This window comes from Malus domestica, chromosome 12, assembly GCF_042453785.1.
Source record: "Malus domestica chromosome 12, GDT2T_hap1".
Lineage (NCBI taxonomy): Eukaryota > Viridiplantae > Streptophyta > Magnoliopsida > Rosales > Rosaceae > Malus > Malus domestica.
The window spans coordinates 6,723,337-6,749,955 of NC_091672.1; the positions used below are offsets into that span (position 1 = coordinate 6,723,337).

The 26,619-nt window shown below is 37.9% G+C and overlaps 3 protein-coding genes across 3 annotated transcripts; 2 read left to right on the forward strand and 1 right to left on the reverse strand.

Annotated features, from left to right (window-relative positions):
* Window positions 1-7,813: 7,813 nt before the first annotated feature.
* On the reverse strand, window positions 7,814-9,195 carry LOC103449712 (uncharacterized). Its single transcript, XM_008389040.4, has one exon. The coding sequence runs from the start codon at window positions 8,981-8,983 to the stop codon at window positions 7,964-7,966; it is 1,020 nt and encodes a 339-aa protein (XP_008387262.2). The 5' UTR covers window positions 8,984-9,195; the 3' UTR covers window positions 7,814-7,963.
* Window positions 9,196-12,729: 3,534 nt separating this feature from the next.
* On the forward strand, window positions 12,730-14,682 carry LOC139190056 (uncharacterized). Its single transcript, XM_070809771.1, has 2 exons — window positions 12,730-14,403; window positions 14,490-14,682. The coding sequence occupies exons 1-2, from the start codon at window positions 12,771-12,773 to the stop codon at window positions 14,666-14,668; spliced, it is 1,812 nt and encodes a 603-aa protein (XP_070665872.1). The 5' UTR covers window positions 12,730-12,770; the 3' UTR covers window positions 14,669-14,682.
* Window positions 14,665-16,069, forward strand: LOC139190057 (uncharacterized). The gene is made up of 2 exons (XM_070809772.1): window positions 14,665-14,763; window positions 14,847-16,069. The coding sequence occupies exons 1-2, from the start codon at window positions 14,754-14,756 to the stop codon at window positions 16,004-16,006; spliced, it is 1,170 nt and encodes a 389-aa protein (XP_070665873.1). The 5' UTR covers window positions 14,665-14,753; the 3' UTR covers window positions 16,007-16,069.
* The last annotated feature ends 10,550 nt before the right edge of the window (window positions 16,070-26,619 follow it).

The window sequence follows — 26,619 nt, forward strand, 5'->3', positions numbered from 1 at the left end:
TAGGTTACAACACTTCAAAAAAAAAATCAAAAAAATGGATATGTTGTGTGTGTAACTGGTTCTTGGTAGTTGGGCTTTGGGCACCATATGCCTAGAAACTTCAATTGACCCAATGTGCACTTTCATCACCAAATGGCGTAAAAGAATCAAATCGAACCAAACCAAATGTCCCATTTTTTTATTGGACAATCTACGCAAACCCAGTGTTCTAAAAATTGACCTAGACAGCCGCCTAGGTGTTTGGCGGTGGAGTGCTGCCGGGATTTATGCTAAAACATTCATCAAATCTAGGGATGGCAATGGTTCGGTTCGGTTAATTCACGAAAATTAACCATATCCATAACCGCAAATTAACAATCGGGTATTATCTATAACAATACCCACTAGGTAACGGATTCCCCATCGGTTAACGGTTATATCCATCTTAGTCAATACAAAAAAATATATTCGTTCAATTGACGCATGATAGTTTAGTAAATATTAATTTTGTCATTAAATATTTGATGTATAAAATGATTTAATGAAAGGATCTTGTGGAGCATAAAAATTAAAGCTAAACATTGATAATGTTGGCTAACCCTTGATATCTCCTATAAGTACCATTGAATTCTCATAAATTTTGATTCATATAAAAAAATTGGGAGCATTTTTACTCACCATCATAAACTATGGTGTATGCTCACCATACACCTAATCAATTGACACGTGTCATTTCACCATATACCTAATAATGTTGGCTGATCTTTCCCACAAAATGCAACTCACACAATGCAAATTTTGTATTCTCAAGGTAAGGGATTTGGTGAATAATTAATATACATATGTGTGTGTGTATGTATGTATTATTTAATACTTTAATATTATATATAATTATATTAATACTATTCGGTTCGGATTCGAGAACGGATACAGATTGGGGACCCGTATAACCATATCCAAAATCATAACCGAGTAATATTCACAATTTTTCCCCATACCCAAATTATACCCGAATTTTCATACCCAAATCCAATCCATTCAGGCGGTTATCCATGATTATCGGGTTTAATGGTTAGAATTACCATCCCTAATCAAATCGAGTAAGAGTTAGTCGGCCACCTAGGCGCTATTTAGGCAGTCTCGGCAGTGGTAGGCGGTGGTCTAGGCGACCTCTTAGAGCCTCGTCGGTTCTCCGTTTCGCTGCGATCTGACGAGAAGAAAGAGTAAACTGGAAATCTTAGTGACACATAGAGAGTAAACTGGAAATCTTAGTGACACATATAAACCCAACTTGATTGTTCAAAGAAACTACCTCAAATTTCTTCAGATGTTGTTTGTTCGTTGGGATTTTTGGAATTCTTTCAAGCTTTTGGAATGAAAGTTGGAGGTTTAGAGGAGCTTGTGAAGGCGGTGGGAGAGGTCTGATAGGAAGAACAACTTGGTTCTAAGCGAAGAACAAGCAGCATCTTTGTCGAAGAGAGAGAATGCAATGGAAACGAGGTTGCTTATAATACTAAAAAGAAATAGAAGGAGAGGTATAATAGTATAAAACAGCCCATGTGGTTATAATTAGTTGATGGAAACGAGGCACTCATAATAAAGAAGACAGAGAGAGAGGTAAAGCATATAAGCTGCATGATTTGGCTTTTTTAATTAATAGATGGAAACGATGTAGCGAAGAGAAAGAAGAGAAGAGGAAAAGAAGGGATAGGTTGGGCTGGGGTGGGGCAAGCCTGTCACAACCCATTTTGAGGATTAATTATCGTGATTGTGAAAAGACGGATTTACCCTTGAGCATTGGATGTGTGTTGTGTTTTGGATTAAGAAATTGGGTCAATTGGTTCTATTCCTAACTAATTTGACCCAATTAGAACTAAAAGATTAAATATTTGTGATTGGTGTGCATGTTTGGACCACACACATCCATACCCTTTTCTCTCTCTCATTCCCCGTGCCCTTTCTCTCTCATATCTCGAACTCTCTCTCTTTCCCTCACGTACGGACAAGCAACAAAGCTCACAATCATGCACGGATCGACGTTCTAAAGGTGAGATTCTTTTCCCTTGCAAGTCCCTGAGTACATCTATACCATTCTTAAGACTTGAAACTGAGAAAAACCCGAGAAAACCTAACCTTGATTTTGTGCACTGTTCATACACACGTAAAACCTTGTGTTTCAGGGAATTCTAAGGTCATAGGAGGCTTAAAGAGATTCTCACGAGTCTCAGGGTACTTCGTTGGAAGGAATTGGACGTCGGAGGGCCGAGATAGAGGCTACTCTAGGTAAGCTGATCTATCGAACTTTCCCAAAGAAAATGTAGCAATTTTTAGGCCTTAAAACTGTTATAACGTGATTGAAGATGTCCCTAGCTTCATTTTGGTACCAATTTTATGGAAAATGGTTAAGAAACGAGTGAGAACAGTAGGTTTAAAGTTTTACCCAGTTTTCTGGCGACTGGCGACTCGCCGAAAAAGATGACGGCATATTCCGTCAGTTTGGACGGAATATGCTGACGCCGTCAGTCAAATGTAATAGAATTTGTTAGGTTTAACGGAATATTCCCTAACGGTGGTTAGGGAATCCGTCAAGTTTGGGCCGCACGTGGGGGCGTGTTTTGCCATGCCCTTGCTGGCGCATGGGAGGTCCAAAAATATTTCTAAAAATATGGGGATGATCCTAAGGTAAATGCCTGTTTATTTACGTCACCTCCCGCACTATATGCTCATATTGGATCCAACTTAAGTGCACAGTCTTGTCGTGCAGACCTTATTCATGGTTCCGACTCGTAGGTGACTAGCGATTCATCGCCCGGCTATTATGAGAAAGTAAAATTGAGCATAACTATATTACACCCAATCTTGTCATACATACCCCTTTTTAGTGGTTCCGACTTATGTGCAGTATGTTGTCATATAGGTCATTGTAGTAACTCCGGCTAGAATAACTTTGAGCTATGAATTCAGCCGTACAGACTACCTCAAGGGTTCCGGCTAACATATCATATTTCTACAAAATCATTCTTACCTAGATTGTTTACTTTGTTATATTTTGGCATGGCTTACATATGAATGTGAAGCATGAATTGAATTGATATGATTTCATATATATATATATATATATATATTTGTATATACTTATATTTTGATTATGGGAAAATTATACATGTTTTACAGCGAGGAGTTAGTATATTGATAAATGAAATGATTTTGTAAAACATTTGTTTTTGCCCACCCACGTTTTTTGTTTTGCGCCCCTCCAGGTTTTAAGTAAGCTTGTTGTCGGTGGCTAGGGATCGTCGGCAGTTCTGACCTATTTGAATAATAGTAGGACATTCCTAATATTATGTAACTAGTACTTGTCCTACTGGACTGCACCTAAACTTTATGCTCCATTATGAGTGTTCATTGTTGTAACTAACTCCTATCACTTTCGTTTAATAGTGCACTCTAGTAATCTGGTCTTTAATTATTCGTATAATTGCTATCTTTATCGCTTCTGCACTATGCACATGGCTACGTCACCCTCACGTGACGGCCAGCATGCCTTGATCTCGGTCGGGGTGTGTCAGTTTAGTATCAGAGCCTAGGTTTAGCAATCCTGTATAATTCTTGAATGTTCTAATCCTTGTGATGTCTTATGTCAGAACAATGCCGCCTTGTAGAGAGCCCCGTCAACCAGCTGAATCTAGTTTCCCTGATATTGCTCAATTATGGGAAGCTATAGTTTCTGCCATTCAGACAGCATTCCGTACTCCCTAGAGGACACCTCTTGAGACAGTTCATAATCTGAAGTTGACTCACTTCATGGGTAATGAAGGTCATGAGGGGGCAGAAAAATGGCTGAATCATATGGAGAAGACCCTTCAGATGATGCAGAGTCAAGGGAATCTTCCTCCTGATAGGTGGGTCGAGATGACTACCTAGTTTTTAGGAGAACAACCTGCATCCTGTGGAGACAGGAGTCTTACGAGATGACCCCAAAGGAGATTGTGGACTGATGAGTGTTTAAGGAGCGGTTTCGGAAAAGGTTCATTCCTCATGTGTATATCGATCTTAAGAAACAGGAGTTTACTCATCTGAGGCAAGGAAAAATGTCCGCTAATGAGTATTATAGGATGTTTACTGATTTATCGAGATATGATCCAGAGGTTGCTGCTAATCCGGTAGAGATGCTTCGCCGTTTCAGTTTGGGTACTAAGAAGAAATGGCGTTCCATAATGACATCGACTCATTGTGCCTCTTACCAGGAGTTCAATAAGATTCTACTGAGGATTGAGGCCTCAGAGAACATGCCTAGTGAAAGTGAGGATGAAGAAGGAAAGAATGGAGGTCAAAGATGAGATGACAAAGGAAAAGGGCAAGCATTTCAAGGACAGAGAGAACCGACATAACTTTTCATGTCACTTTCCACATACGGCGCCAAATGTTGATGCACAAAATCGGAGGTCTTGGAACAACGTAAATCCGACCGTGAATCTACATGAAATGTAAATAACACAAGATGTATCGTGGTTCACCCCAAAGTTTGGGCTACGTCCACACTGATTGTATTTCTCTGAGAATATTTATGAGGGAGAGAGTGTGAGAGCTTTGCTCTAGATAGGAGAGGCTTAGGGTTTGTGAGGGTGAAGAGGCTCTTTTATAAAATAAGGGCTCCTCCCCTTTTTACATATTTGCCCCTTCCTTTATTACATAATTACATTTGAGTCCTTCGAGTATTTATACGAGGTCTAAATACGGGGGCCCTAAGTATGGTATAAACAAATGTGAAAAAAGTTTTCATCAATTGAAGTACTATCTCACTCATGCACCTGTTCTAGCACTTCTAGATGATAGTGGTAACTATGAAGTTTATAGTGATGCTTCTCTGAACGGTTTGGGTTGTGTATTAATGCAACATGGTAGGGTAATCGCTTATGCTTCGAGACAGTTGAAACCTCATGAGAAGAATTACCTTACACATGAATTTGAGCTAGTGGCTATCATCTTTGCTTTGAAGATTTGGAGACATTATCTTTATGGTGAGAAATGTAAGATCTTCACAGATCATAAGAGTCTCCAGTATCTGTTTACTCAGAGAGATCTTAATCTTCGTCAGCGGAGGTGGATTGAATTACTTAGTGACTATGATTGCACGATTGAGTATCATCTTAGTCGTGCAAATGCAGTGGCGGATGCATTAAGTGGAAAGACTCCAGCCAAACTTAATGCCATTTATGATAGTCATGTTCCTCTTCTAGCATATTTGAGGTCCACTGAAGTGGAGCTAGGAGTGGAAGATCGAGGAGAATCCTTGCTTGCTAATTTCCAGGTTAAGCCAGTTTTAATTGATCATGTGCTGGAGACTCAAATGATTGATGAGGAGACTCAGGAAATAATTCAAGCAAGAAGCCAAGGCAAAAAGAAAGATTTTGAGATTCGAGAAACTGATGGCATGCTTATGCAGGAAAGTAGGATGTATGTGCCGAATAATGCAGAATTAAAGAAAGAAATTTTGGATGAAGCACATATTTCGGCATATGCGATGCATCCAGGAGGCACTAAGATGTATCATACCATTAGACCATTTTATTATTGGCCAGGTATGAAAAGAGAAATTGTCGAATATGTGAGTAGGTGTGTCATTTGCCAACAGGTTAAAGCTGAAAGAAATAAGGCGTTTGGGTTGATGTAACCACTTCCCGTTCCATAGTAGAAATGGGAAAATATTACTATGGATTTTGTGTACAAGCTCCCTCGTACCCAGAATGGTTATGACGGCATTTGGGTGGTAGTTGATTGGCTTACGAAGTCAGCGCATTTTATTCCAGTGAGGGAGAAGTATTCGTTAAGCCGATTAGCTAAGTTATTTATATAACAGATTATGAGGTATCATGGTGTGCCAGTTAATATTATCTCGGATTGGGATCCCAGATTTACTTCCAAGTTCTGGATAGCATTCCAGGGAGCTCTTGATACGAGATTGCTTTATAGTACGGCATATCACCTTCAAACAGATGGACAATCTGAGAATACCATTCAGACATTAGAGGATATGTTGAGATCTTCTGTGCTGCAGTTTGGAGATAGTTGGCATGATTATTTGGATTTGATGGAGTTCGCCTATAACAATAGTTATCATTCGAGCATTGGTATGTCACCATTTGAGGCACTTTATGGGAAATCTTGCCGTACGCCTCTATGTTGGTCAGAGGTTGGCGAAAAAGTTTTAGTAGGCCCTGAGATTGTGGATGTGACTACTCAAAATGTTCAAGTAATTAAGTCTAACCTGAAAGCGGCCCAAGATCGACAAAAGAGCTTAGCAGACAAACATGCCACTGATCGGAAGTATGATGTAGGTGATTGGGTATTCCTGAAGTTATCATCTTGGAAAGGTGTTGTACGATTTGGAAAGAAAGGAAAGTTGAGTCCTAGGTACATTGGGCCATATATGATCACCGAGCGAGTCGGTGAGGTTGCTTACAGGCTTGAGTTGTCTCCAGAGTTGTCAAAGGTGCACGATGTATTTAATGTTTTGATGCTTCGACATTATGTATTAGATCCTTCACATGTGATTCCTCCTCAACCTTTGGAAATCAATTCGGACTTGACTTATGATGAGGAACCAGTGACTATGTTGGATTGGAAAGATAAAGAACTGAGGAACAAGATAGTTCGTTTGGTAAAAGTGTTATGGAGAAATCATTCACTGGAAGAAACTACTTGGGAGACAGATGATCAGATGAGAGAGATGTACCCATGCTTGTTTTATGATTATTAGTGGATGTATTTGTTATGTATAATTTCGAGGACGAAATTTTATAAGGTGGGGAGATTGTCACAGCCCGTCTCGAGGATTAATTATCGTGATTGTGAAAAGACGGATTTACCCTTGAGCGTTGGATGTGTGTTGTGTTTCGGATTAAGAAATTGGGTCAATTGGTTCTATTCCTAACTAATTGGACCCAATTAGAACTAAAAGATTAAAGATTTGTGATTGGTGTGCATGTTTGGACCACACACATCCATACCCTTTTCTCTCTTATTCCTGTGCCCTCTCTCTCATCTCTCGGACTCTCTCGCTTTCCATCACGTACGGACAAGCAACAAAGCTCACAATCATGCACGGATCGACGTTCTAAAGGTGAGACATGAATAACAGTAGGACATTCCTGGTACTGTGTAACTTGTACTTGTCCTACTGGACTGCACCTAGACTTTATGCTCTGATTAGGAGTGTTCATTGTTGTAACTAACTCCTATCACTTTCGTTTAGTAGTGCACTCTAGTAATCTAGTCTTTAATTATTCGTATAGTTGCTATCTTTATCGCTTCCGCACTGTGCACATGGCTACGTTACCCTCACGTGACGGCCAGCATGCCTTGATCTCGGTCGGGGTGTGTCAGGGCCGTTATACATGTTTACCATCTTTTTAATTTTGAATTTGGTTTAATAAAACAGTCCATCTTATTAAGTATATCTAGTTTTTGTTATAATAAATTTAATTAAATTCTGAAAAATTATAAATCCGCCTAGGTCTCTCCTTGGCGCTAGACCCCAACTGGCCGCTCGCCTAGCGACTAGCATCTTTTAGTACCATGCGCAAACCAAATTGATGGACCAAGCTAATCCAAAACCGAGGGATTTTTTTCTTTCTTAATATTAACTTGTTTTTTGAATTTATGCAATGAATTTGTTTCCTTCTTCTCCAAACTGATGGACCGAACCTTAACTGGACCAAACAAAATAATAATGTTGAATTCCCCTCCCACACGTAACATGAGTATCAATTATGTCCACAACCGTTACAGAAACTTGGGTCATGGAACTTCATCACCAAAACTAGAAGCACAATTGCATGATTAACAAAAATCTCATTGTTTAATCCAAAATATTAATCAAAATATCTTATTATTCAGCTATGTACATAATCAAAATATCTAACAAAATCGAAATTCCCAAAATCAAAATTACCAAGACTAGTCGACAAGGCGGCCCCACCGATCAGTGACTGAGGGCCTTCTTCAGTTCCTCCGCCACATCGCCCTCCGGCGACTTATTCTTCCCGTTTGATCGCCGATCCACTTTCCCGCTCGAATTCCTACTTCCCCCATTTATCTCACTCTCAGGAAACGCATTCGAAATCGAAATCGACTTCGCGGCGCCGGCGATTTCGTGGCGCAGATCCTCCACGGATTTTCTCAGCAACCCGTTCTCCGTCCGCAGAGCCTCCAGCTGATGCTTCACCCTAAAACAAGCCTCCGCAACCTCAGCATTTCCCGGAAATGTCAACGCATTATCCGCCGCCGCCTTTGTGGTTTTGGCCTTCGAATCGCCACCGTCCACGTGTTCGATCCCGATCTTGTTCATCACCAGGAACGGGATTTTCTGAAACGCAATCCCCGCAGTCGGATTCACCCCAGCACTCTTTATCTCCGTCGGAACCTTAACCCCCCACCTCAAGTTCACCACGGCCCGGTTCCTCACCGGCATCGACGTCCTCGCCGCCACCTCCATCCCGGTGAACAAACGGGCAAGAACTCCAGCCGCCAGACTTGCCGATGACAAAACTTTTCTCTTCCCCGAAAACTCCGCCTCCACTACCGGCGTCTCCGCCGCAACGGCGTCCTTCTCAGAACCCACGATCTTCTCGAAGACCGAGGACTGCGTCTTCTTGATCGAGAAATCGCCGAACTGGGGCTTAAAGTGGAGCATGAAGCTAGGGCTTCTCCCGCGGTCAAGGAGATTGAACTCGGCGCTCATCAGCATGGAGCTCGAAATCGGCGATCCGAAGGATCCCGTCCCGGTCTTGACGACGAGGGAGAAGGGGTTCCACGCGTCGTTGGGACGATACGCGATCTTGATGGACGGCCCGGATTCGAAGAAGGTGGCGAGGTTGAGAGTGAGCTCCTTGGACTCACCGGCGACGATTCCGGACTGGAAGGGCAGGCCCAGGATGCTGAGGGGCACCTTGGCCCTCAGCAACGGCTTCTGGTCCTCCCGGAATTTGACCGACGCTTTCATTTTTCTGTCGTTGCAGAAAAACCCTAATTCTGAACTTTGGGGGAAAAAGGGGGCAAAAATTTATAGCCCCTTTTGCGTTGGATTTGACAGTGAATTGAGTTTTTGGCTGGATTTGGAGTTTCAAGTGGGAGTTGCCATCTGGGGGGATGCATTAGGATTAGCCCTCGAGTTTCAATGATTTACGAAACTGGGGACTCTCTGGATTTTGTTGTCGGAGTGGTGTAATATTTACAAATGCTAGGGGTATATATAGGCTTGTTGCCGGAGCAAGAGATTGGTTTGGGGACACGTGGACGGAGTTTAAATTTTACAAAAAAATTCGGGAGGCCCTGAAATTTAAATTTTGGAATTTTAAAAATATTGGAAATAATTGAGCTGAGTTGGCAGTGGTAATGTTTATGTTTTTTTTTTTTGGTAAACAGGTAGTAGTAACCATGGAAGAAAATGCTGATAATATCGGCGAAATATCGCCGATATTATCGGTTTTTCGGGAGGGCGATATTATAAGTGGTATCCGAATGGTTTTCGGCCAAATATCGCGATATTCTCGATAATATCGATAATATCGCGATATTTTGGAAATATCGGCGAAATATCCATGGGTTGGTGGAATCGGAATCCGAGGCGACGTCGGAGAAGAACGCCAGAGACGGTGGGGCGATTCCCGGGCCGGTTTCGTCCCAAAAACCTTGCAAAAACACGAATTTTAACATCAATTTCACATATATACTTCAAATTTCACGCATGCATAAACGATTCAAGGCAGGGTGAAGTCGGTTTAGGGTTTAGGGTTTCAATGGAATCTCACCTGACGAAGACGAAGACGAACGATCCTTGCTCAGCGGCGCACCGCCACAGACGACTGAGACAACTCTGACTTCGCCAGAGCCACGATCAACGGCGAAGGGAGAAGAGAGATCGAGAGATCTCTGTGTGTGTGTGTGTTTGGGACTTGGGAGAAGAGAGATCGGAGATCTCTCTTTGTATGTGGGTGTTTGGGAGAAGAGAGATCGGAGAAGGGAGAAGAGAGATCGGAGAATGGAGAAGAGAGATCGAGAGATCTCTGTGTGCGTGTGTGTGTTTGGGAGAAGAGAGATCGGAGATCTCTGTGAGTCCGATCTCTGTGTGTGCGTGTGTTGGATCCGATGTCAACCTGTGGAGCTCTCTGTGTGAGTGTGTGTGTGGGAGAAGAGAAGGGAGAAGAGAGATCGAGAAGGATGATCGAGAGAGAGAGAGACTGAGGAGCTCTCTGTGTGAGTGTGTGTGTGGAAGAAGAGAAGGGAGAAGAGAGAACGAGAAGGATCGAGAGAGAGAGAGACTGAGGTTGTCTGCGTGCGTGCGTTGTGTGTGCGTGCGATGTGTCATTTGTGTGTGTGTGTGTGTGTGTGGGTTCCTCCTGTCAGGAGGATACAACTCACTCAATATTCCCGACAAGTTTTACAATTATTTGGACAATTTCATGCAGCTTTTACAATTATAATTTGTATTCTTTTCAGACCATGAATGGTGGTCATTTGTGTGTGTGTGTGTGGGTTCGTCCTGTCAGGAGGACACATGACTCACTCCATATTCTCGACAAGTTTTACAATTATTTGGACAATTTCATGTAGCTTTTACCATTATAATTTGTAGTCTTTTCAAACCATGGACGGTGGTTTCATTCAAAACCGTGTGCCAATATTGTTTTAAAAGGTGGAGTATCAGAGGTATTGTGTTATTCTTTCAAAGTTGTCATTGTGAAAAAATTTCAAGAGGTGGAGTATCAGAGGAGCCTTTTCGATTATTTTATTTCCCTTACCCCTTTCAAAGTCATTCCAGATCCAGAGCTTAAACAAAAAGGGTTCCATATTTAAAGTAAGTTTACAAACTTATATTTATATTCTTATAATTTATACAACAACAAAAAAATTTGTGTGAACTCGTATGTTAATTTTGCAGGGTAATTAAGTAATTAAGTAATGTTAATACTTGCATGTTAGTTTATACAATTGCATGTTAATTTTTTTAAGTAATTAAGTAATGTTAAAAAATTTGTGTGAACTCGTATGTTAATTTATACAATTGCATGTTAATTTTTTTAAGTAATTAAGTAATGTTAATACTTGCATGTTAGTTTTTGTAAGTAATTAAGTATTGTTAACAATTACATGTTAATTTTTTTTAAGTAATTAAGTAATGTTGTATAATTATTCCCTAGGATAATTTTAATATGTTTAATGTTATTTATTATTTTATTTCCCTTACCATTTTCAAAGCCATTCCAGATCCATTCCAAAGCTTGAACACAAAGGGTTCCATATTTAAGATAAGTTTACAAACTTATATTTATATTATTGTAATTTATACAACAACAAATAAATTTGTGTGGACTCGTATGTTAATTTTTTTAAGTAATTAATACTTGCATGTTAATTTTTGTAAATAGTTAAGTAATGTTAACAATTACTTGTTAATTTTTGTAAGTAATTAAGTAATGTTGTATAATTATTCCCTAGGATAATTTTAATATGTTTAATGTTATTTATTATTTTATTAATATTAGGTTTTATTATCAAATAGGATTATTATTCATTAATATTAGGTTTTTTTATTATCAAATTGGATTATTATTCATTAAATTAGATTATTATAAAATTGGATTATTATTCATTAAATTGGATTATTCATTAAATTGGCTTATTATCAAATTGGACTATTCATTAAAGCCCACTCAATGTAGTCTCCAAACTTGACCTTAGGCCCAAATCTCAAACATAACCACACTTGGGTTGGGTTGGGTTGAACCAAAAGGTCCAAAACTTAGGAAAAAAAAAACGAATTATTCATTTTTATTCATTAATATTAGGTTTTTTTTATTATCAAATGAGTAAATTGTACAAATGGTCCCTCAACTTTAATCAAATTGGAGCAATGGTCCCTCAACTAAAAATCCATTACCTTTGGTCCCTCAACTTATCAAAACGTGCAGCTATGGTCCCTCAACTAAAAATCCATTACCATTGGTCCCTGAACTTTAATTCAAGTGGAGAAATGGTCATTTAACTTTAACTTAATTGTAACAATGGTCCTTCCAATATAACTCGTTTTGACAAATTTTTTGACATAGTTGACGAAAAGAACCATAATTATACACTTTGATGAGTTAAGGGACCCTAATTATATAAATGGTCATTCCAACATAGCTTATTTTGACAAAATTTTGACAAAATTGATGAAAAGGACTATAACTACACATTTTGATAAGTTGAGGGACCAATGGTAATGGATTTTTAGTTGAGGGACCATTGCTCCAATTTGATTAAAGTTGAGGGACCATTTGTACAATTTACTCTTATCAAATTGGATTATTGATTAATATTAGGTTTTTTTATTATCAAATTGGATTATTCATTAAATTGGATTATTATTAAAGTGGATTATTATTAAATTGGATTATTATCAAAAAGGAATATTATTCATCACTATGTTTTATATTAGGATTATTTTCATGAAACATAATTATCATCATTTATAGTAGGATTATTTATATTAGGATTATTATCAAAAAGGAATATTATTCATCATTTATATTAGGATTATTTTTTTATCAAATTGGATTATTATTCATTAATATTAGGTTTTATTATTCCATATTATTTTTTAATTACTTAAATTTTTACAATCATTTTCTTTACTTCATATTGTATTCTTCTGTAGAATAACTTTATTATTTAGGTTCTCTTAAAAAACTTCATTATTTAATTCTTTTGTCTAATTTTCATGAAAAATAAATGTAGGTACGTTTAAGATGTCTAGTGGAGCTAGTAAACGTGATCCAGCTTGGGAACATGGCGACCCAATAGACGGAAACAAACATGGCACAATTTGCAAATATTGTGGTCGGGTAATGAAGAGTGGTGGAGTGACACGACTTAAGTACCATCTTAGTGGATTAGATCCAGCAAAAAATGTCCAACGATGCGATAATGTCCCCCCAGAAGTGAAGGCATTCATCAGCACATTATTAAAAAATAAAAAACAGCAGAAGGAAAAGATGACACAAGGAATGGAAAATATTCGAGCTGGGCTACGGGGAGAAGTCTATGGCCAAGCGGTTGACAGTGATGATGATGACGATGAGGACGAATGTGATGATGACATGGGACCTGAAGAACGACGCAGTTTGAAACAAGCATTACGTGCCTCCAAACAGTCAGCATGGGAAAGAGAACACCTTCATAAAATTCCTAATAGGGGACAAGGTTCCGGGACAAGTGGTGGTGCACAAATGAGACGGGGAGGCAGTCTTAGAGAATCACAACCAACACCACCAATAGCCCAAAGTTTATATAAGTCATCCAACGCACGTCAAAAGAGTGTTTGGAGTTATTTCAAGGGAGGTAATGTGAAGGAGGGAATGGGGCGTCTAATTAGCAAGTTCTTTATCTATGAAAATGTCCCTGTTGCGAAGGCATTATCACATCATTTCAAAAATATGGTTGTGGGATGTCAACAGGCCGGTGTTGGAGTACAACCTCCCACTCCCTATGAGATAAGAAACAAATATTTGGATATGGAGTATAAAGACATTGGCGAGTATGTTAACAAGTTGAGGTCAAAGTGGGAAACTAATGGTTGCACAATCATGTGTGACGGATGGACCGGCCCGACCAGATTATCTATCATCAACTTCATGGTATACTCCACGGGAAAGACAATTTTTTTTAAGTCTGTTGATGCTTCAGACCATATAAAGAATTACAAGTATATTTACAAATTATTGAGGGATGTAATCATGGAGGTGGGAGAGCATAATGTTGTCCAAGTCGTGACCGACAACGGTTCTGCATTTGTCAAAGCTGGAAAAAAGTTAATGAAGCATCATAATGTGTTTTGGACATCATGTGCAGCACATTGTATTGATCTTATGTTTGAGGCAATGGGGAAGAGAGATAATGTTGCTACTGTGGTCAAAAGAGCTAGAACGATCACAAATTATATTTACAATCACGGTTGGTTGTTGGTAAAGATGCGTGAATTTTGCAGAGGAGAAATTATTCGTCCAGCTACCACTCGATTCGCCACCAACTATATTGCATTAAACAACCTACTCAAGAAGAAAGCAGGGTTGAAGCAACTATTCACTAGTGACGATTGGGCCAACCACAATTTCAGCCGCTCAAATACAGGTCGTATGGTGGAAAGTATAGTGCTTGATCATGCTTTTTGGAGTCAAACAGAACATGTGTGTCAAGTGTTTGAACCTCTTTACAAAGTTTTACGGATCGTTGACACAGAAGTGTATCCTACTATGGGGGCAGTATATGAGTTGATGCGTGTAGTGAAGGATGAATTGGAAAGAAAACATGGTGCAAGGTGGGTCGTAAAAATAATTGAAGACCGATGGTATAAAACATTATACCACGATTTGCATGCAGCAGGTATAAATTATGTCATAATTTGCAATTCATTTCTTTAGTTGCATAAGTATTATTTATCTTATTAGAGTATGTGTTTCTTTGAACAGCATATTATTTGAATCCCCGATACCAATACAGACCCGGTGTTGGAGATGATGGTAACCTTATACGTGCTGTACATAATGTATACTCTAAATTAGACCCTGCATCACCAGCAGTTGGCCAATTTGGAAATGAGGTACACAATTACTTAAATTATAATAATTACTTTGTTGGATTAAACTAACACAATTTATTGTATTCAGCTAACATGGTTTAAAGATGCATGAAGAACATTTGGAGAACCAACATCAGTTGCTGCTCGAACAAATATGTCTCCTAGTGAGTATAAACATATTTCACTATAAGTTTATAATAGAATTTGTTGGAGTTATTAGGCTTATCAACATTATTTTTCATTGTAGCTGAATGGTGGATCATGTATGGGACCGATGCACCAACTGTGAGAAAGTTAGCAATAAAAGTATTATCACAAACAGCTTCCTCATCTGCTTGTGAAAGAAATTGGAGCACATTTGCACTCATACACACAAAGCAAAGAAATAAGTTGGCTCATAGTAGCTTGGAAAAATTAGTTTATTGCTACTACAACATGAAGCTTCAAATTCGAGATAAAGAAGCAGAAATCGATCATGTCGACCGTGGTGACCCACTAGATGTGTTTGATATTGTTGGTGAAGATGATGATACGGAGGGTAACCAACTTTTTCAATGGATTAGACCTCTTCATTTAGATGATGATGAAGGAGACCCAGCTCCCAGAGTTGCTGAAAAAGCACGTAATGAAGGGATAAATGTAGAAAGAGTATTAGAGGAGGAGGTGGGATCTAGCAGCGCTGACTCTTTCGAAGAACTTTTGCACCCAAGACCAAGCAACACTGGAATTCCACCTTTTTCCAATCCTACACAACCACAACATCGTGCTGATACTAATGATAGCTCTAGTACAAGATCAGGAGACTCACCTACCACCGGAGGTGAGAATGATGAAGGACATAGTGGAGCTGGAGGTAGTGGAGCTGGAGGTAGTGGTGGTGGATATGGAAACTATTATGGACCACCACCTCCCGGATATATGCGCCCCTTCACTGGTGATGCAAACTTCACGCATGCAACACAGGATGATGACCATGGCAGTAGGCGGGCAGGACCAGGAATTGGTGCCATAGGGAAGGACTATACTCGCAGAGAAAGAGGCAAAGGGATTTTGTCAAGTCAAGAAGATGACTCGTTATCTAGAACTTCAGACTCTGTTGGATTGGGAAGTAGTAACTATGGTTATACTCATAACCAACCATTTCCCTACCCTTCATATCCCATTCCTGTTGGGGTGGAATCGAGCGACTCATGGAAACAATCCCAGACTCAATCTTCAAATGATTTTTCTTATGGACAACCTCAACCAATCTCGGATCCATATGGGTGGCATATTAACAATTACATGCAAAACTATTTTGGGGATTTATCATTTGATAACTACTCTTCACGATACACTCATTCTACACATAGAGATGATGAAGATAGTGACAAATTTGAACCTCATAGGAACTCTATGTGGTACTAAAGTGTAAAATATTGTACTAATTCATTATATATAAATGATTATGGTGTGTTTAGACTTCTTTCATTAATTACTACATATTTTCTACACTCATAATGTTTGTCAGATCGCTATATAATCAACTTGATAATGTTAAATCCATCATGCAATGCATTTCCTTCCAATTTTTTGTGATAAACTAATAGATAATTGACTAAATAAACATCCTACAAAGTTTCAATAAAAATTTCCAAGTTTTTCTTACAATTTTCGTGGTTTCCATGTAATTTTTATCGATATCGATATTTTACCGATATTTCCATCGATATTTCCGTGTTTTCGGACTACCGATATTTCCGATATCACCGATATTTTCTTCCTTGGTAGTAACGTTTAGGCGCAGAATTAGTTGCTGAATGCTTGCTGGCTGCTAGGGTCCCAAACTGAAACGGCTGCATAGATGATTTAGCTTGTCGGTGAATATGGGTGAAAGAAACTTCAGCGATCATTCGTGAAAGAAATTTGGCATCCAACGGTAGACAAATTCATAGAGGAAGCATTGAAAGCGGACATGATCTAAAACGAATAACTCTGAAAAACTATATTTTGTAAGCCTCTTCCTATCACCATCTCAAGCCCTGCTCTAACTGTTGACTGATATATACATGTCAACTTACACATCAGCAAGGCAGTTAGGTGCCACATCAGCAAGGTAGTTGGTCTCTTGAGATTGTAGGAATATAAGGTCATCTCTAACCGAAGGGTCCAGAGGGCCAGAGGGCCGAAAATAGCCATAAAACCGTCTCCAACCGAGGGTTAGGCCAGAGGGCTCTGGAATCTGGGAGGGCCCCACGGGGTCAGAGAGGGCTAGAGGGCTGGCTGCTTTCGGCCAGCCAGCCAGCCCCGGGCTGGCTATTTTTTTTTTAATGTTTTCCTATTGCTGTCGGTTATAACCAAGGAAGAAAATATCGGTAATATCGGAAATATCGGTAGTCCGAAAACACGGAAATATCGATGGAAATATCGGTAAAATATCGATATCGATAAAAATTACATGGAAACCACGGAAATTGTAAGAAAAACTTGGAAATTTTTATTGAAACTTTGTAGGATGTTTATTTAGTCAATTATCTATTAGTTTATCACAAAAAATTGGAAAGAAATGCATTGCATGATGGATTTAACATTATCAAGTTGATTATATAGCGAGCTGACAAACATTGTGAGTGTAGAAAATATGTAGTAATTAATGAAAGAAGTCTAAACACACCATAATCATTTATATATAATGAATTAGTACAATATTTTACACTTTAGTACCACATAGAGTTTCTATGAGGTTCAAATTTTTCACTATCTTCATCATCTTTACGTGTAGAATGAGTGTATTGTGAAGAGTAGTTATCAAATGATAAATCCCCAAAATAGTTTTGCATGTAATTGTTAATATGCCACCCATATGGATCCGAGATTGGTTGAGGTTGTCCATAAGAAAAATCATTTGAAGATTGAGTCTGGGATTGTTTCCATGAGTCACTCGATTCCATCCCAACATGAATGGGATATGAAGGGTAGGGAAATGGTTGGTTATGAGTATAACCATAGTTACTACTTCCCAATCCAACAGAGTCTGAAGTTCTAGATAACGAGTCATCTTCTTGACTTGACAAAATCCCCTTGCCTCTTTCTCTGCGAGTATAGTCCTTCCCTATGGCACCAATTCCTGGTCCTGCCCGCCTACTGCCATGGTCATCATCCTGTGTTGCATGTGTGAAGTTTGCCTCACCAGTGAAGGGGCTCATATATCCGGGAGGTAGTGGTCCATAATAGTTTCCATATCCACCACCACTACCTCCAGCTCCACTATGTCCTTCATCATTCCCACCTCCGGTGGTAGGTGAGTCTCATGATCTTGTACTAGAGCTATCATTAGTATCAGCATGATGTTGTGGTTGTGTAGGATTGGAAGAAGGTGGAATTCCAGTGTTTCTTGGTCTTGGGTGCAAAAGTTCGTCCAAAGAGTCAGCGCTGCTAGACCCCACCTCCTCCTCTAATACTCTTTCTACATTTATCCCTTCATTACGTGCTTCTTCAGCAACTCTGGGAGCTGGGTTGCCTTCATCATCATCTAGATGAAGAGGTCTAATCCATTGAAAAAGTTGGTTACCCTCTGTATCATCATCTTCACCAACAATATCAAACACATCTAGTGGGTCCCCACGGTCGACATGATCTATTTCTGCTTCCTTATCTCGAATTTGAAGCTTCATGTTGTAGTAGCAATAAACTAATTTTTCCAAGCTACTATGAGCCAACTTATTTCTTTGCTTTGTGTGTATGAGTGCAAATGTTCTCCAATTTCTTTCACAAGCAGATGAGGAAGCTGTTTGTGATAATACTTTGATTGCTAACTTTCTCATAGTTGGTGCATCGGTCCCATACATGATCCACCATTTAGCTACAATGAAAAACAATGTTGATAAGCCTAATAACTCCAACAAATTCTATTATAAACTTATAGTGAAATATGTTTATACTCACTAGGAGACATATTTGTTCGAGCAGCAACTGATGTTGGTTCTCCAAAAGTTCTTTTTGCATCTTTAAACCATGTTAGCTGAATTCAATAAATCGTGTTAGTTTAATCCAACAAAGTAATTAGTATAATTTAAGTAATTGTCTACCTCATTTCCAAATTGGCCAACTGCTGGTGATGCAGGGTCTAATTTAGAGTATAAATTATGTACAACACGTATAAGGTTACCATCATCTCCAACACCGGGTCTGTATTGGTATCGGGGATTCAAATAATATGTTGGTCAAAGAAACACATACTCTAATAAGAGAAATAATACTTATGCAACTAAAGAAACGAATTGCAAAATTATGACATAATTTATACTTGCTGCATGCAAATCGTGGTATAATGTTTTATATCATCGGTCTTCAATTATCTTTATGACCACCTTGCACCATGTTTTCTTTCCAATTCATCCTTCACTACACGCATCAACTCAAATACTGCCCCCATAGTAGGATACACCTCTGTGTCAACGATCCGTAAAACTTTGTAAAGAGGCTCAAACACTTGGCACACATGTTCTGATTGAGTCCAAAAAGCATGATCAAGCACTATACTTTCCACCATACGACCTGTATTTGAGCGGCTCAAATTGTGGTTGGCCCAATCGTCACTAGTGAATAGTTGCTTCAACCCTGCTTTCTTCTTGAGTATGTTGTCTAATGCAATATAGTTGGTGGCGAATCGAGTGGTAGCTGGACGAATAATTTCTCCTTTGCAAAATTCACGCATCTTTGCCAACAACCAACCGTGATTGTAAATATAATTTGTGATCGTTCTAGCTCTTTTAACCACAGTAGCAACATTCTCTCTCTTCCCCATTGCCTCAAACATGAGATCAATACAATGTGTTGCACATGATGTCCAAAACACATTATGATGCTTCATTAACTTTTTTCCAGCTTTGACAAATGCAGAACCGTTGTCGGTCACGACTTGGACAACATTATGCTCTCCCACCTCCATGATTACATCCCTCAATAATTTGTAAATATACTTGTAATTCTTTATATGGTCTGAAGCATCAACAGACTTCAAAAAAATTGTCTTTCCCTTGGAGTATACCATGAAGTTGATGATAGACAATCTGGTCGGGCCGGTCCATCCGTCACACATGATTGTGCAACCATTAGTTTCCCACTTTGACCTCAACTTGTTAACATACTCGCCAATGTCTTTATACTCCATATCCAAATATTTGTTTCTTATCTCATAGGGAGTGGGAGGTTGTACTCCAACACCGGCCTGTTGACATCCCACTACCATATTTTTGAAATGATGTGATGATGCCTTCGCAGCAGGGACATTTTCATAGATAAAGAACTTGCTAATTAGACGCCCCATTCCCTCCTTCACATTACCTCCAGTGAAATAACTCCAAACACTCTTTTGACGTGCTTTGGATGACTTATATAAACTTGGGGCTATTGGTGGTGTTGGTTGTGATTCTCTAAGACTGCCTCCCCGTCTCATTTGTGCACCACCACTTGTCCCGGAACCTTGTCCTCTATTAGGAATTTTATGCAGGTGTTCTCTTTCCCATGCTGACTGTTTGGAGGCACGTAATGCTTGTTTCAAACTGCGTCGTTCTTCAGGTCCCATGTCATCATCACATTCGTCCTCATCGTCATCATCATCACTGTCAAGCTCTTGGCCATAGACTTCTCCCCATAGCCCAGCTCGAATATTTTCCATTCCTTGTGTCATCTTTTCCTTCTGCTATTTTTTATTTTTTAATAATGTGCTGATGAATGCCTTCACTTCTGGGGGGACATTATCGCATCGTTGGACATTTTTTGCTGGATCTAATCCACTAAGATGGTACTTAAGTCGTGTCACTCCGCCACTCTTCATTACCCGACCACAATACTTGCAAATTGTGCCATGTTTGTTACCGTCTATTGGGTATCCATGTTCCCAAGCTGGATCACGTTTAGTAGCTCAACTGGACATCGTATAAGTACCTACATTTATTTTTCATGAAAATTAGACATATTTTTTGGCCAAAAATTATAGCAGTGATGACGGTTATATAAGAGAACCTAAATAATAAAGTTATTCTATAGAAGAATTAAATATGAAGTAAAGAAAATGATTGTAAAAATTTAAGTAATTAAAAAAATAATATGGAATAATAAAACCTAATATTAATGAATAATAATCCAATTTGATAAAAAAATAATCCTAATATAAATGATGAATAATATTCCTTTTTGATAATAATCCTAATATAAATAATCCTACTATAAATGATGATAATTATGTTTCATGAAAATAATCCTAATATAAAACATAGTGATGAATAATATTCCTTTTTTATAATAATCCAATTTAATAATAATCCACTTTAATAATAATCCAATTTAATGAATAATCCAATTTGATAAAAAAAAAACCTAATATTAATGAATAAAAAGCCAGACACCAAGTGAGACAATTTTGGAGGATATTTGAGAATACCCATCTGTTTTTTTTTTTTTTTTTTTGCCTAAGTTTTGGACCTTTTAGTTCAACCCAACCCAACCCAAGTGTGGTTATGTTTAAGATTTGGGCCTAAGGTCTAAGTTCAACAAACTCAAGTTTGGAGACTACATTGAGTGGGCTTTAATGAATAGTCCAATTTGATAATAAGCCAATTTAATGAATAATCCAATTTAATGAATAATAATCCAATTTGATAATAATCTAATTTAATGAATAATAATCCAATTTGATAATAAAAAAACCTAATATTAATGAATAATAATCATATTTGATAATAAAACCTAATATTAATAAAATAATAAATAACATTAAACATATTAAAATTATCCTAGGGAATAATTATACAACATTACTTAATTACTTAAAAAATTAACATGTAATTGTTAACATTACTTAACTACTTACAAAAATTAACATGCAAGTATTAATTACTTAAAAAAATTAACATACGAGTCCACACAAATTTATTTGTTGTTGTATAAATTACAATAATATAAATATAAGTTTGTAAACTTACCTTAAATATGAAACCCTTTGTGTTCAAGCTTTGGAATGGATCTGGAATGGCTTTGAAAATGGTAAGGGAAATAAAATAATAAATAAAATTAAACATATTAAAATTATCCTAGGGAATAATTATACAACATTACTTAATTACTTAAAAAAAATTAACATGTAATTGTTAACATTACTTAATTACTTACAAAAACTAACATGCAAGTATTAATTACTTAAAAAAATTAACATGCAATTGTTAACATTACTTAATTACTTACAAAAACTAACATGCAAGTATTAACATTACTTAATTACTTACAAAAACTAACATGCAAGTATTAATTACTTAAAAAAAATTAACATGTAATTGTTAACATTACTTAATTACTTAACATGCAAGTATTAATTACTTAAAAAAATTAACATGTAATTGTTAACATTACTTAATTACTTACAAAAACTAACATGCAAGTATTAATTACTTAAAAAAATTAACATGTAATTGTTAACATTACTTAATTACTTACAAAAACTAACATGCAAGTATTAATTACTTAAAAAAAATTAACATGTAATTGTTAACATTACTTAATTACTTACAAAAACTAACATGCAAGTATTAATTACTTAAAAAATTAACATACGAGTTCACACAAATTTTTTTGTTGTTGTATAAATTATAAGAATATAAATATAAGTTTGTAAACTTACTTTAAATATGGAACCCTTTGTGTTTAAGCTCTGGATCTGGAATGACTTTGAAAGGGGTAAGGGAAATAAAATAATCGAAAAGGCTCCTCTGATACTCCACCTCTTGAAATTTTTTCACAATGGCAACTTTGAAAGAATATCACAATGGCTCTTATACTCCACCTTTTAAAACAATATCGGCACACGGTTTTGAATGAAACCACCATCCATGGTCTGAAAAGAATACAAATTATAATGGTAAAACTGATCTGAAATTGTCCAAATAATTGTAAAACTTGTCGGGAATATTGAGTGAGTCATGTGTCCTCCTGACAGGAGGAACCCACACACACACACACACACACAAATGACCACCATCCATGGTCTGAAAAGAATACAAATTATAATTGTAAAAGCTGCATGAAATTGTCCAAATAATTGTATAACTTGTCGGGAATATTGAGTGAGGCATGTGTCCTCCTGACAGGAGGAACCCACACACACACACACACACAAATGACACAACGCACGCACATAATGCACGCACACAACGCTCGCACGCAGACACGACCTCAGTCTCTCTCTCTCTCGATCCTTCTCGATCTCTCTTCTCCCTTCTCTTCTCCCACACACACACTCACACAGAGATCTCCACAGGTTGACATCCGATCCAACACACACATACACACAGAGATCATCGATCTGGGTTGCCTTCTCCCAAACAACCACATACAAAGAGAGATCTCCGATCTCTCTTCTCCCAAACACACACACACACACACAGAGATCTCTCGATCTCTCTTCTCCCTTCTCCGATCTCTCTTCTCCCAAACACCCACATACAAAGAGAGATCTCCGATCTCTCTTCTCCCAAACACACACACACACACACACACACAGATCTCTCGATCTCTCTTCTCCATTCTCTGATCTCTCTTCTCCCTTCGCCGTTGATCATGGCTCTGGCGAAGTCGGAGTTGGCTCAGTCGTCTGTGGCGGTGCGCCGCTGAGCAAGGAGTTGGCTCAGTCATCTGGTTCGTCTTCGTCTTCGTCAGGTGAGATTCCATTGAAACCCTAAACCCTAAACCGACATCACATATGTTGAATCGTTTATTACCTCTTGCATGCGTGAAATCTGAAGTTTATATGTGAAATTGATGTTAAAAATCGTGTTTTTGCAAGGTTTTTGGGACGAAATCGGCTCGGGAATAGGCCGCTAGATCTCCGGCGTTCTTCTCCGACGTCGGCTCGGAGTCCGATTGCACCAAACTAAAAAAAATTTCGCGATATTTTCAAAATATCGCGATATTTGGCCGAAAACCATTCGGATACCACTTAAAATATCCATCCCCCGAAAAACCGATAATATCGGCGATATTTCGCCGATATTATCGGCATTTTCTTCCATGGTTATAACCGATAGCATTAAAGAAGAATTTTTTAATACTGTCAGTTATAACCGACAGTAATAATTATTCAAAAGCAAAATTTTTATTTTTAATTACTATTAGTGTCGGTTATAACCGACACTAATAGTTTGAATTTTTTTTAATATAACGGCTAGTAGCCGTTGTATTAACTTTTTTTTTTTTATGAATTTAAACTTCTTTTTTTCCCTTTTTTTTTTCCTTTTCATATGAATCAAATTTTGTTTCATATTTTTTTTCAATTCTATTTTACAAAATTTGTTTCAATTTTTTTTTAAATTCTATTTTTTTTCCTATAACTTCTATTTCACAAAATTTATTTCATATTGTTTTTTAAATTCCATTTTTTTTCCTCTAACTTCTATTTGACAAAATTTGTTTCATATTTTTTTTAAATTCTATTTTTTTTCCTATAACTTCCTAAGCCATTATACAACATTAAATTAAATTAAGTAACATGAAACAACATTAAACAATATGAAACAACATTAAATAACATTAACCAACATAAAAATTATACAACATGAAACTTAAACAACATTTTAGTTGTAGTTTTTAAATAATAAATTATGTTTGGCCCTATGGCCCTTTGGCCCTCGGTTGGAGACAGTTTTTTGTGACATGGCTAAAACGAGCCATCTGACCAGCCATCGGTTAGAGATGGCCTAAGGAAGTTAGTTAGTTAGTAGCTATCTAAGAAGCAAATATAGTTGTATAAATAGCAACTTCTCTCTCTCTCTAATTCAATCAATTCAAGCAATACAATTCTTAGTCAGTCACTTTCTCTCTAACCCCTCTGCGATTGTTCTTCCTTTCCCCTTTATGCTTTTCTGCATTTCATACCTTACTGTTAATACTAACCGCTAAAGCTTCAATCTGCACCGGAGAGAGAACCTCCTGGAAAACAAACGAAGCAGCGCCAATAAAGTTACCATTGCAATCTCTGATAACGAAGCCCGCCCCACCAACAGAAAAAGATCCATCCCGGGCACCGTCCACTTTAACTTTGAATTTGCCCGGCAGGGGCTTAGTCCATCGGTGAAAGAGTAGCGAACATGGCTGCAAGGTGAAAGAGCCTCAGAGGTGGTGTAAACCGGATCAAGGGTGGCTGAAAATTAATTTTGACAGGGCATGGGATGAGCATCGTCAAATGGGTGGCTGCGGAGTGGCGGTAAGGGACATGAGGGGGGAGTTCGTGGCTGCCAAAGTGCAACGATTTGAGGATGTATGCTCACCATTGTTGGCCGAGAGCTTGGCTGCTCGTGCAGTAGCAGAGTTTGCGCAGAAGTGGGGGGATGCCCAGCTGCAACTAGAAGGAGATGCCTTAATGGTGGTGGCGAGTATTCAAAAGGATGTTAGCGCCAATTTCACTCAATTTGGCCATATCATTGATACCTGACGTTTATTGTGCAAGGTTTCCCAGCGCAAGGATAACTTTTGCAAACGGGAGGCTAATAAATCGGCCCACCGTCTTGCAAGGTTTAGCCTCACCTCCGTTCGTGACGTGATTTGCTTTGAAGACCCTCCATATATCATTTTAGATGTCCTTGTAGAAAATAAATTTTAATTTATGTTTAGTGCGGGAGACTTTTTTTTCCTTAAACTGGTTTGATCTCGCTATGGTTTTTATTGAGGCCCATGTTATGCACCATTCTTTAGCTTTGTACATTTTCAACTACTATCAATGAATATCGTACTTTCTCTTCAAAAACAAATTGTAAGAAAAGAGGAGCATAATTTGGTATTATAAAGGTTTAGTGGTATCCATCTTCACTTGTAAGTGAGATGTCTTTTAGCATGAAGCACACAACTGGTGCTTTTAGCAATAAGTACTTCAACTGCTTTTGAAACCCAAAAACTTTTTTTTTCTAAAAGTGTTTTTAGTCATTTAAAAACACTTGTGAAACGAGCCATAAAATCTGTAAGGATTTTAAAAGACTTTAGAATTATGATGTAGTCAACTAGGATTTTAAAAGAAGATTTTAAAAGACTTTGTGAAATGAAAAGACTTAAATTCTAGAACTATATTCTTATATTTGGAGTCCCAAAATGTGGTGGAATTATGCATTTTAGTTTTCATCTATAATGCAAAGACTCTATCTTAAAACTCACATTTGAGGATAAAACATTAGACTCAAAACTCATATTTGAGTATAACAATTTGATTATGTGCATTGGAGATGATTTGACCCAAAACTCAAATCTCATTTTTCTTGGTTGAATAACATTTTTATTTTTTGGCATGGGCTCCACCAAGGACTCAAATCTCATATTGAAACTCAAGTTTGAGTTTCACTTTGGTTCAAAACTCAAATACAAGTTTTAAGTTTCATGTGCATTGGAGATGTTTTTGCCTTATATTTGGACTCAAATATAAGATTTGAGTCATTGCATAAGGGGTGCAACTTGGATACACCACCATGTCCAACTTGACATTAAACCCGCATGGGCGGATTTTTTTTCTTAGTCATAAATCGTCCAAACTCAACTCGACATCAACCCTACCATTTAGTGGGTTGATCTTTTGCCCGCTCATACCCAACCTAACTTAACCCGGTTGATCAACCCAATACAATTGTGCCCAAATCAACTAATGCACATATCACACCGAAGTCCATTAGCCAACACCATTCATAGAATTATTTAAGCTTCGTATGAATCGAGGACTTTGATTAGTCGATCCAAATTTCTAGGCTCAAACCCTATTTGTCACAAACTTTATAAGTGGTGATCATTGAGCCACAATCAACATGACAAGGTCAAGGAATTAGTTGGTTGCTAAAGAAGAAGTGCCATCTGTGGGTACAAACCGCTCAGGGTTCCAATATCTATGGTCAAGGGGGAGGATGGAAGAAAGGTACTACCGCGGTTGCTCTTGTCGCTGCCAATTGCATGGGGTCTATCAACCATACTTTTCCTTTCTTCACACAATTTTTCCAATTCCAAAGTTGGACAAC